General features: G+C 35.8%; 2 protein-coding genes across 6 annotated transcripts in view; both read right to left on the bottom strand.

Moving 5' to 3' along the window:
* The window catches only part of ptdss1a (phosphatidylserine synthase 1a), a 76,529-nt gene that overhangs the window by 4,544 nt on the left and 58,948 nt on the right, over positions 1 to 13,037 (bottom strand). The gene's annotated exons all lie outside the window — the stretch shown is intronic.
* Positions 1 to 13,037, bottom strand: part of kif13a (kinesin family member 13A) — a 76,626-nt gene that overhangs the window by 29,219 nt on the left and 34,370 nt on the right. For all 5 annotated transcript variants that reach the window (XM_056259446.1, XM_056259447.1, XM_056259448.1 and 2 more), the window contains exons 6-14: positions 11,838 to 12,018; positions 10,639 to 10,726; positions 9,928 to 10,062; positions 8,860 to 8,972; positions 7,616 to 7,727; positions 4,288 to 4,500; positions 2,748 to 2,858; positions 2,021 to 2,155; positions 469 to 599 (exon numbers count right to left, since the gene is read on the bottom strand). In XM_056259446.1, coding sequence (XP_056115421.1) covers positions 469 to 599; positions 2,021 to 2,155; positions 2,748 to 2,858; positions 4,288 to 4,500; positions 7,616 to 7,727; positions 8,860 to 8,972; positions 9,928 to 10,062; positions 10,639 to 10,726; positions 11,838 to 12,018 — 1,219 coding nt within the window. The remainder of the gene's footprint in view (positions 1 to 468; positions 600 to 2,020; positions 2,156 to 2,747; positions 2,859 to 4,287; positions 4,501 to 7,615; positions 7,728 to 8,859; positions 8,973 to 9,927; positions 10,063 to 10,638; positions 10,727 to 11,837; positions 12,019 to 13,037) is intronic.

The following is a 13,037-nucleotide window of genomic DNA, read 5'->3' as shown; positions in this document are numbered from 1 at the left end:
ATATATTTATATATTTTAAATTGCAAAACATTCAGAATAATCAGTGGTGTTATCATTAACTAAAACTAAAAACATCTACATTAATTGATATAAATAATAACAGACATTAGTTAAGTTGAATTGCTAAAACTGAAATAAAAATATGAATTAAGTGAACAAATATAGTAAAAAACACCCATCAATTATACTATAACTACAATTAAAGTGAAAATTACACAAAAAAATAAGTGGTCTAAGTGTGTAAGGAGATATAATTATGTAATTTGCAAAGACTCGTGTATTGTAAAAAAAAAATTTTAAATATAATTTTTAAACCCAGAAAAAAAAAATTTCTTCACATGTACAACATATTCTATTTTCTTTTCATTTCATTCATTTCTTTTGTTGTTGTTTGAACTGTATATCTGTGTGCAAACACTACGGCATGCTAATAAACCGCCGGACGTGTGCTCCACAGGTGTGTCTCACCTGGCGTTCTCCAGCGGCGAGAGCGTGACGTCTCCATCAGCCGTGATGTCCAGCACACAGTGCTCAGACTGAATCCCGATGCCGAACAGCTGGATGTCCTGCGATGTGTCGGCACCCACACGCGTGTGATCCTGAACACAGAGAAGAACACCTCACACGTGAGCCGCTCGAAACCACACAGCACCACAGCTGTACTTTATGACGATAACCCTGTTCAATGTAAGGTGAGTTCTGAAACATAGAGAAGCTGTCTACATAGGGAGCATTTTAAGGCAACAAATGCATTGTGACCATAACCCTGCCACAAATAACACAAGTCCAGATCGTCTTCGCATTATTCGACACAATAACAGTGAAGAACAAAATAACAACCATCAAAGGAAGGAGTAAAGAGGGCTGTGTTTTCACACATGTGGGCTCAGTTACACAAACATTGCTCTTCCAGGGGACGTTGTTTATGCCCACAGCTGCACTATTCCCTTCACATTAACATGCTAATTCAACATTGGTATGCCAAGCCGACTGGAGGCGGCAGACAAAGGCCTGTTGTTGGTGCAGTCGAGGTCTGCTTTTCTCACAGGTCTCGATCAGAGCTCAGGGACTCTAGTACCTGCAGATGCACCTTGAACGACAGCGTTGACAGCTCCGCTTCGACCTAACGAAGATTGAATCGAATCAAATATGGATGCAAACATTTTTGATTGCAGTCGTGCTTTGCATAGAGTGTGTAGTGAAAGTACTGTAGTTAGTATATGAACAATACATTTTACTTTCATACATCTTTCTTTAGAGTGTGATGTTGCTGTTTGATCATGAAAAGGTCTGCAAATTTACGAAGCACAAAGTCCCTCCAGCGGGAGTTATTCTCTATATCAGTGTCAGTGTTTCTGAACTCCCTGAAACGCCTCCATTGTAGTTTTGAGTTTTCTTCCGGGAACGAACACATCACAATATTCCTCATTTTAATAATTCTCGCCCAAGGCATATGCAGAATAAAGGGGCGGGGCCTGGTTGAGTTAGTTAGTAGTGTGTTGAAACTTGTGGTTATGGTAAGGGGCGGGACATTTCTCAAACACACTTGAAGTAGTTGACCAATCACAACACACTGATCCAACTGACCAATCAGAGGCCATTGTGCTTTTCAAAAGGAGGGGCTTCATAGAGACAGGAACTAAACAGAGCGTTACTGACAGACTGGGAAGAGAGGAGCTGCAACAATGGAGAATATGTGAAAAATATGTTATATGAAAAAATGTGTTAATTGAACATTTAAGAATGAAAACGTAATTCTAGTAGAACCCAAAAACTAAAGACTTTGAAAAAGGGGCCCCTTTGAATATGTCTATTAATTTGTCCATTAAAAAATGTTTTATTTATTGTCACTCAGTCCTTATGTGTCCCTTGAGATGCATCAAAAATAAAAGAGCATCAGGATTCCTTGCAGCCCTCATGCAAGCGTCCAATGGAAATAAATGAGCAAAATTAGATGCAAACCTCACTAATTATGTCTCACTGTGCAATCAAGTATTATTATTATTATTATTATTATTACCTTCAGGTAGTAAACCAGAAGTTCATTAAGAGCAGGATCAGCGTTCAGGTTGACCAGGAAGCATTTGTCCTCTCCGACCTTGATCCCTGATGACTCCAGAGAGATCCCCATGCTCTCCAGCTGCTTCTGACGATCCTGCAGAGACCAATGACAGCTGTCAATCAAATCCCACATGTTCTGTGAGACTGTTATCGCTCAAATGTGCTCTTTCCTTTGGTTTGTTTCATTTAAATATCCTCTTTGTCTAAATCTAGACGAGAATTTGACCAAAAAAAATAGTGTTTATCGAAATCATTCTTGACAGCAAAAGTTCTCCATTTCATCTCAGTCTAGGAGAAACGACTCGTTTGAGAACTCATTTGAGATATGTTTTCTAAGAGAAATTGAGCAACAATAAACTTGTAAGCAAATTTCATTCAACATCGAGACATGCAAATAGTGTGTGCGTGTGTGTGGTCCTGGTAAACCCTACATTGGTAATTCCAGAATAGTATAGTAATACCAGCAGCTTTTGACCTTGTGGGGACATTTTTGGTCCCAATGAGGAAAACGGCTTATAAATCATGTTTTTTGAAAATGCAAAAATGCAGAACGTTTTCTGTGATGGGTAGGTTTAGTGTAGGGGGAGAGAATATACAGTTTGTACAGCATAACAACCATTATGTATGGAAATTCCCCATTAAACATGAAAACCCAACATGCGCTTGTGTGTGTGTGTGTGTGACACCTGTGCAATCTCCTCCGTTTTCCGGAGTTTCTCTTCCCAGGTGACCGTCATTTCCTGAATGAGCTTCTCCGACTCATGGAGTTTCTCCTTCAGCTCAGGAGCCTTCAGAGACTGACAAACACAACATAACAAACGTTATCATTAAAAGTTACGAGTCGAAACATCTCCCCATCAGTGTTATTTTAGTATCATTGATATGCTATTATAATTTTTCCAAATTCACTTTAATTTAAGTTTAATTTTGGTTAAAGTATTCGTTTTATATATATATATATATATAGTTTTTATTTAGGTTTTTGTTGAGTTATTTTACTAATATTTGTACTAATATTTTGTAGTTTTTTATTTTTCATATTCATAGTTTTAATTTCAGTTTTAGTTTGTATTATTTTAGTACTTCAACAAACTATTTTAGCTGAAATAAAATAAGTTAAAATGTAGTAGACGATAATAACCCTGTTCCTCAAAGGGTTTAACACCGGCTCTGTTCTAAAACCTAGTGAAGCTGTCTACATAGGGAGCATTTTAAGGTATCAAAGGCATGATGCCCTCTAAGATATCGCTTGCATCCTTGGGATGAAGGCAATTACAGAACGCATTGAGAGGAAAAAAGTTGCTGGAGAATGCAGGAAAACTGTCTATTATATATACTATAATTTGCACAAAACAAAAAAGCATTATTAAAAATAGTTTCACTATAGAATGATGCTAGGGGTTCATGAAAAAGACGACCTTCTCTGTGAAGAGCTCTAAACTCTGGAACTCATTACCATCTGACATCAAGACTGTACCTGACTTTAAAGTGTGTACTTCCAGGCTTAAAAACTGGTTAAAGACAAACCAAAAGTGTAAGTAGGTAAGAGTTGTATATGATATGTATGTTTATATATCATGTTTATATATATATTTTAAATTGAAGTAGTGAAGTATGTACATTTTATTGTGTATAAAAGCCCAACCAGGGACAGGAGTTGAAAATTTGCATTTGCTATAAACTTTATATGCAGCACTTCAGTGACAAGCTTTGTTTTGACACTATGTTTGTTTGCATTGTCCCTGTCAAATAAATAAAAAATTGTAAAATTATTATTTTTTTGTATTAAAAAGTTTAGAGAAACAGAGTAAAAAAAACTACATAAATAAAAATTAGATTTAAAATAAAAAAATACATACTGGTAAATAAATAAAATGAATTAAATTAAAGAAATTATGTAGTTAACAGTATAGTACTGTAGCGAGTAGAAAAAAACGTTTTCCAAATAATATTCTACACATTAATAATATAATTGGTAATTGTGTTTTTTTTTTTTTTTTAGGGAGGTGTTGGGTGTCTGTAATGTTGTATGGTTTTCTAATGGACCCTGAGTCTGACACTAAAGTTGAACTGAACTGAATATTCATTTTTCACAGCAAAAAATATATAGCTGCCTTTTCATTTTTTAGGATGGATGTCCCTCGCACAAGGATGATCATATTTGGAGGAGCGTGGCACCCCTGTGTCAGAGATTCTTCTGATAATCTCCCATAAGTCTCTGCTCACCTCAGCCTGAGAGAGCTGCACTTTCAGCTTCTCCACCTCCTCCCGGAGCTCCCTGATGATGCGGGCGTTGGGGTCCTCATTGACCACGGCGTGGTTGACGATTCTCTTGGCTCGGTCGGCGTACCGCAGCGTCGACAGCGTCTCCTCGTAGTTGTCAGCGGCTGGGCTGATGGTGGCGATCATGGCCGTCTTACTGTTGCCACCGAGATTGTCCTGTAGAAGTAGAGAGTTCAGGCACTGGAAACTCTATTCATTTCTCAATTTTTAACAATAACTTTAAAGGCAGCCTTAATGTGAGCAACAAGGTTGTTAACCGATTATATACACTCACCTAAAGGATTATTGGGAACACCTGTTCAATTTCTCATTAATGTAATTATCTAATCAACCAATCACATGGCAGTTGCTTCAATGCATTTAGGGGTGTGGTCCTGGTCAAGACAATGGCCGTTTCTCAATACCAAGTACGCAAACTTCGGACTTGCGTCCTTGGCAGTTCGGACTTGCCAAGTTCGACTCAGGAGAACGAACTCCTGAGGACGAGAGGACGCAAGTCCAGTTATTCTGCAAATGGAACAGTGCGTTCTTGATCGCGTCACTCAGCTCGCTCTGGCTACTCCGGTTATCTTTATGTATATTTGAGGCAAGAATAAAACGAAATGCTACAACTCTGCCTCTTTTCGTCAACAATAAAAACGAAATATGTTATAAAACACCACCCTGCTTCTTTTCATTTAAAAATCTTAAACATAGTAGCCTAATGGCCATGTGGTTCAGGCAACGCGTATTATCTTCACTGCATATATTTATAACAACATGAACATGATCTTTTTGTTTTCATTTTAAAAATATGAAACATTATTTATTTTTATTGACATTTAACAAACAGAGACAGGGTTGTGTCATTTTATTTTATTGTACATAGTGAAGAGAATGTTAAAATAAATATAAAAAAATATATATTTTAAAGTAAATAAAATAAAATTACACAACCCTGTCTCTTTTTGTTAAATGTCAGTTTTAATGATCAATAATATCTACAATGATAAATAAGGCAAACAATTCAAACATAAGTAAGCTCTCTAATAGGCTACAAAGATAAAGTTAAATAGCCTAAATATATAAAGTTATGAAACTTCACTTTGCCCTCAGCTAAAACGATTTTTTGCCAAGGAACAAACTATAGTTTAATGAGACCAAAGATCGACTTATACACCAGACGAATTATTACGTCAAGTTTATCCACTAGAGACATCAGAGCCAGCGGCAAACGTCAGACGCACTAGCCGAGGAAAAGCTGTTCCAGAACACCCGCGGTGAACGCCTGGATGTCACAACTCCGAAAACGTCAGAGACATTTTTCAAATAGGGGCTATCTTTATAAATAAACCACAGATTTGAGCTTTAAACAACCACATTCTCGCCTGAAACACTCTTAAAATTACATTTCATGACACAATAACAGTAGTATTTTGATATTACGCGGGTTTTCTCCTCTGCTATTGACGCTTGCTGGTTGGTGCGAGATGCATTCTGGGATACCTGGCTGTCTCAAGTCCGCACAAGTCACCTCTCGGTGCATCCTCGGTAAACGGGGCGGATCAAGAACACATCCGGGGATTTGAACTGGACTTGGCTAGATGTGAACTTTGAATTGGAACAGTACTTGGGCAGTGACTGATGACGTTTCACAAGTCCACAAGAACACAAGTACAGACAAGAACGCATATTGAGAAACGGCCAATCTCCTGAACTCCAAACTGAATGTCAGAATGGGAAAGAAAGGTGATTTAAGCAATTTTGAGCGTGGCATGGTTGTAGGTGCCAGACGGGCCGGTCTGAGTATTTCACAATCTGCTCAGTTACTGGGATTTTCACGCACAACCATTTCTAGGGTTTACAAAGAATGGTGTGAAAAGGGAAAAACATCCAGTATGCGGCAGTCCTGTGGGCGAAAATGCCTTGTTGATGCTAGAGGTCAGAGGAGAATGGCCAGACTGGTTCGAGCTGATAGAAGGGCAACAGTGACTGAAATAACCACTCGTTACAACCGAGGTATGCAGCAAAGCATTTGTGAAGCCACAACACGCACAACCTTGAGGCGGATGGGCTACAACAGCAGAAGACCCCATCGGGTACCACTCATCTCCAGTAATCAAGTTTAACAGTGGAATTCATGGTGAAAAACTACATTACCCATAATGCTGTGCAGCAAATTCCACAAATCAGAGAGTCTGGACGAGCAAATTGCGCTAAAAGAGCTCTTTACACCCATAAAACACCACAAATGATGTAATCAAGTCCCTCTCAAAACACTTAAAACTACTGAAAATGTGGGAGGGTACAAATGCACGCTCTAGAAGAAAAAAAGTCTGAGTTTGAGGGACAACGGATCCGTGACAAATGACTAAAAACATTGTATTATGCTGTTGGCGATTTATTTTAAAGAAACACATGCAGTGTTGGGAAAGTTCAAAGTTCAGTTCACAAATTTTAAAATGAACTAGTTCAGTTCATAGTTCATACTTCAAAAAATGAACTAGTTCATAGTTCTTTTTTTCCATATGTTGCTGCGAGCTATTTTTTTTTTTTATTATTGCCACAGCCCATATACAACCACAGACAGCAATTATTTTATCGACAGGCAAAGTTTGCACAGAAATGTACGATTTTTCCCATCCTCACTGACCTTGTCCTACAACTCGTTTAAATAATCATACGACGCCTCCTCGATGCTTTGTCGAATACATGCTGCTTTTTGTTTTGATGACGCATGCGGCGGCCGCGGTGGGACACTGGTGGCTGGTGTTGCCAGATTGGGTGTTTTTCGCTACATATTAAGGCCTGTTTACGTGCGTTTCAGCCGGGTTTTCGCCTGGAAGGCTCTATAGAAATCTGGCACCCTATTGAACGAAGTTAAACTGAGAGAGCGTGCGTTCACAGACACCAGAATGAACGCGTTCACCGTAACGTTCATCAGGCAGTAATACAGTACGTTCAGTTCACGTTCGCCCAAAATATGAACGAGTTCATGAACTATCGTTCATTGAACGCGTTCAGGCACAACACTGAACACATGCGCATGACGTCAGCGTTTTCACAAATTCAAGTTTTTGTAGTTTACATGGAGACGATAACGTTATCATTTGCAAAAACCTGCACTTTGAAAGCCGCTTTCAAAAGATTGCATTTTCAGGCTCCCAAAGTCCCATTGACGTGTACATGAATGGCCAAAACGCATAAGAACTTTTCTGTTTTTAGCTGAAACCGGTGTTGTGTGAGTTGGATTCCCCTGGACTTTTGGGTCTATGGAAGGAGACACACTGACCTTGAGCAGCCACGTCAGCACTGAGTCTCTGTAAGGCACAAACTTGCTCTTGCCTTTCCCTGCAGACTGATCAGCCAGAGCGGAGATCACACAGCCCAGCGTGGTCAGAGACCTGGACACAAACACCACAAACTCATTAAAGGGAGGGCTGGATATAGAGCTGCATGCCATGGTTAGCTGATTTTATGTGATTTTTTTTTTTTTTATTAGAGTAGGGATTCCCAAACTTTTTTGTCAGACAAACCTCTGAGATAAAAAAAATGTACTGAAGTATCCCTGAGACATTTGCATGTTTTCGGTTCTCTGATGTTGGATAGTGGTCACATGACATGCAGGTAATCACAACATTTTTTTTTAGTAAGGTTTTTTTTTTATTGTTTTTAAATTCAAATGATTAATTTGAATTAAACATTTTTATGATTTATATATTCTTAGTTTTGTTATTGTTTTTATTATTTATTTTAATTCACCATTTTTAAGATTTATTAAATTCTTAAGTGTTTTATTTTTTAATTATTTATTTTAATTTGTCATTTTTAATTTAATAAACTTTTAGTTAGTATTTTCTTTGTTTTTATTTTAAAAACTTGACATTTCATGATTTAATTGTTTAGTTAGTATTTTATTTTAATAGTTTTTATTTTTAATGATTTATTTTAATTCACCATTTTTATGATTTATAAATTCTTAGTTTTGTTATTGTTTTTATTTTTTATTATTTATTTTAATTTGTCATTATTTAATTATCTTTTAGTTAGTATTTTACTTTGTTTTTATTTTAAAATTATTTATATTAACTTGACATTTTGATTAATGTTTAGTTAGTATTTTATTTTAATTGTTTTTATTTTTAAATTATTTATTTTATTTATTTAACAAATTCTTATTAGGTGTATTATTTTGATTGTTTTTACTTCAATGTGACATTTTTATGATTAAATAAAAAAATGATGTGTATTATTTTGATTTTTTAATAAAAAAAATTTAGTTTTGGAAACCCTGAATTAGAGGATCCATCATTGCATCTATTAACCTTCCACTTGAAGATGCTCTTAAAGACGCCTGCTTTATTCTCTTCTTTATTCGTTTTGTTGATCCTATTGGCAGATTTTATCCTGTTCTCCTTTATTCTTTCATCCTGGCTTAAGTTCCCAGACTGCATACAAACTGTCGACATATTATTCGTTTTTCAATGATTATAAGCAAGGGACACATTTCCTTTGAAACGTCGCGAGCGCTCTCACCGGTTGATGTTGCTTCCTTCCTTCAGTCTCTCTCCAGCAGCTCCAGTCTTGGACACGCGCTCGCTGCCGGCCAGATCGACCAGACTTATCTTGCTCACTTTCTCTCCAGAATTCTGCGTTCACACACATAAAAGCAAGTATTACAAACAAAAACGTCCTAAATCAGCACAATTCAGCCCACCATGTGTCTGGTATAGATCAGGGTCCAAAATGAACACTTGCCACGCATTAACTGAATATAAAACTTTATTAGGAACTACAAACAAAGTTACTGCATTATTTAAATCATATTTAGGAATGATAATCTAAAGTCAGTGATGTGAGCAATAGTCTACTATGACGTTTGAAGTGAAGTTAGGATGAATGACGTGTTTTTGTGACAGATGAGAGATGAAGACTGACTCATATACAGTAGTGGCCAAAAGTCACGTTCAGCCTAGGAATATTGCAATCTTCACCCCGTTTTCGAATTATTACAAATTTGTTAACGATTTTGTAATCATATTGCATAATTGTGCTTGGAGTCAATTGTTTTATTCGTGATAAAGCAATGAAACATGCGAAATTGTGCCGACATTATTTTTTTATACAAAGAAATTATGAACACATGCCAAAACAAGAGAGAATGTACCAAATATTAATAACTGATCATAATGTAGTCAATCTATGCTTTTTCCTGTGAGTTTTTTGTTTTTCTATGCATTTGTTTGCATAGTAAAATAAAAACCTGTCGCTGTATTTTGCCAAATAATTTAGTCAGATAAATACCTTAATCAAGTTTAGTGTTTTGTTCTTCTCTCATATTTAAAATATTACAAAAATACTAAATATTTTCCTCATATTTCACTGGTTTAATCAAACTTGTAGGGTCATTAAAAACAAATCTACCCTCCGGACATCACTTTTGTCCACTATGTGAAAGACGATGATTTATGCTGTATGTCACAAATAAACAAAACTGTTTAATAATTTGTTTATCATTAGGGACAAAATATCAGCGGAAGCTTCATTTCTCATATATCTGCACAATTTGAAATGTATAACGGTGATTATGAGTGAACCGCCGACCCCCGACTGCAGGTCGTAGAGTGTTTGCGTGACGATGACGCTGAAGACGGCGTGCGAGCGACTGCTCTCCTCGTTCATGTTGGTGGCGGCTACAGTGCGGGATTTGTTCCCCTCCGACATCAGAGATTCAATGTCCTGCGTTGGTGGGAAATGAGAGAAAACATAAATAAATTATAATAAATTGCAAACATCTTTTAAACAGGAAACGTCCTCAGAACTTTGGCTAATGTTCTGGAAAGGTTCTTTCATAGTTATGAACAAACGTTCTTCCAATAACATTAATATATCGTTCCTTTAAAGTTATCTGGTCTTTAATAATGTTAACACAAAAACGTTATTTATACATGATTGCTCATGGAATGTTTTTTTTCTGAAATATTTTTTAATGTTACTACATGTTTCAGAATGTTTTGAGAACATTCAAAATAACATTCTCATTATGTTGGCAAAATTTGGACGTTTTGTCAAATGTCACAAATGTAAGCGGAAAGAGTGAAAATGACATTTCTAATCCACATCAAAATGTGATTTGGTCTGTCCTTTTGCTGTTCGAACTACAAGGAACTTTGTCTGTCTGAAGAAAGCCTATATGACACTGGCATCCTACAGAACTTTGAGAGAAACACGTTGAAACTTTAATGTAACATTGAAACAACTGAGACTTTCATGAATCTCCTGAGGTAATATTTCAGGCGAAAATATGAAGTTTACCTCGAAGCTCATCACAGCCAGCTGAGAGAGCCCGTCCACATACGGACCCAGGACTTTATGTTCCCTGACCTTCAGAGACTGTCTGCTCCTGTACGCAAGGAAGAGAAGAAATGTGAGAAAATACCAGTACAGTTTCATTAGCCCTTTATTAATGTTCCCTTCCCTAGATGCCGATTCACAATCTTCCTCTTGTTTGAGCCTCTTGACACTATCTTCTTGAATTTATTTCTGCTTATATCAGGACAAGAATTTATATATATATACAGTATATATACACTACCGTTCAAAAGTTTGGGGTCGGTACGATTTTAAATACTTTTAAAGTGACGTAATTAAGCCATAAAAATAGAACAAGAAATAATTTACTAATAAAATTGTAAAGAATAATACATTTTAAACAATATACTGTAAATAGTACAGGAGAAAACAATAAAAAAAAATAAAGATACAAAATTTAAATAAATAATAAATAAATAAGATTTAAAAGATACATTTATAACTATTAAAAAAAATGTAAAACATTTTTAAAAGTTAAACTAAAAAACCAAATTAGCATTTAAAGCAGGACATGACATAAGTTGCTTATTAAATTATAACTATAAATTAATACAAACATTATATAGCACAAAATAAGAAAAAAATAAAATAATAAGTAATGTATAAAATGTAAAAATTATTGATTTAAAAAAGGTACAAATGAAAAACAAAATTGGAAATGTAAAGAATAAAATTGCAACAATAAATAAATAAATAAATGAGGGCATAAAGTTGTAAAAATAGGACATGAAATAATTTACTAATTAAATAACTATTAATAAAAATGTATATATAGCACAAAAATGTAAAATATAAAAACTGTAACAGAAAAAAACAGAAAAACTTGATCAATTTAAACTTAAAAAATTATTGTGTAAAGCCATTAAAATAGAAAGTGATGGACTTTTAGTAAACTGAAAGCACCAGCAGATCTGAGTGTGAAAACCAGCGCTGCAAACTCTCACTAGATGGTGCAGACGCGCATGTGTGTGTGTGTGTGTGTGTGTGTGTGTGACAGATCAATGACTGTGAACATCCTTCACACAGCCTGCAGATTTAGAGCCAGCTTCTGTGGATCCGGTGATTCTCGACACCTGTGTGAACTTGAGGAGAACTCAACGTCTGTGCTTTCTGTGCCCACTGTGTGTTATGAATCCGCTCACCCTTTGGGATCCAGCAGGTCTCGGACCTTCTCATTGTAGATCTCCATGAACGAGACCTCCACCTTGAAGGAGTGCGCCTCGTTCTGCTCTTTGGAGACCCTCTCGAACAGCGAGCAGCAGAGTCTCGGGATCAGGCCTGGCTGCTCTCCATTGCCCATCATTGAGAAGGATTTCCCCGAGCCTGCCAGATCACCAACACAGCGTTTCAAAGGTTAGAAGACATTCTCTCACCCAGCAGGCGTGTTCGCACACGTCAGCCCGCATGGAAAGCTTGTGTTCGCCGGTCTGAGAACTAGGACAGGAAGGCAGAGGAAAGACTGAGCGGTTTAACACAACAGTATGATTGGAAACGCAGAAGCTTCCTGTTCACGAACGGTGAAACATCAGGTCGATGATTACCCACAGACCACAGGGACAATTATTCAATGTATTCTGCTTTCACAGATTTGAACAGCACAAATTGAAAAAAGACGAGCCAGTTTATTCATTACAGATCATTTTCATCTGTTGTGCCTGGTCAAGATAAAATAATTAAAAATAATACAATAAAAAAACGTTATATTAAAATAATAAAAAAATCTAAAATAAATCTTAAAGAACTGAAACAAAGGGGAAAAAAAATGTAATTTGCATTTTTTTTATATAAATATTATTTATGTAATAAAAAATAAGATAAAACTTTTTTTTCTATTCCTTGTTTAATGCTTTTTGTCTTAACAAATGTTTAGACTAAAAGTAGAAAAATATCAATTTTCTTAACATAAAAATGATCAATTAAACATAAATAAATATGTTTTATAATTTATCTATATTTTTTGTTTATACAAAGAAAAAAAATGTAATCTTGAAAATGTAATCTTATACAAAGAAAAAAATTGAATCTTGTTACTTTATGACTCTTTCTTTATGAATTTTCTTAGAACTAACTAGAAATAATTTTTTTTTTTTTAAATGATTTGAAGTGAAAATGTGTTTTGTCATTAAAAAATGCACCAAAAAATAAATAAAATAAGATATATATTTATATATATGTTGGCATGCAATGTGACCTGGACATGTTTTTGTGAGATTCATCAGTCCACCGTAAAGCAAGGTGAAATGGGGAATTCATTGTTGTGTGATTTTACAGTGTGAAACCTGTTTGAACACTATAGTTATGTCTCGCAGGGCTCTTTTAGGGTTATTACCACTGCTCTCACG

Source organism: Rhinichthys klamathensis, unplaced genomic scaffold, assembly GCF_029890125.1.
Source record: "Rhinichthys klamathensis goyatoka isolate OS25496 unplaced genomic scaffold, OSU_Roscu_1.1 h1tg000168l_1, whole genome shotgun sequence".
Classification (NCBI taxonomy): Eukaryota; Metazoa; Chordata; class Actinopteri; order Cypriniformes; family Leuciscidae; genus Rhinichthys; species Rhinichthys klamathensis.
Note: the sequence above shows the minus strand (reverse complement) of the source record. Positions and strands in the feature narration are given on the sequence as shown.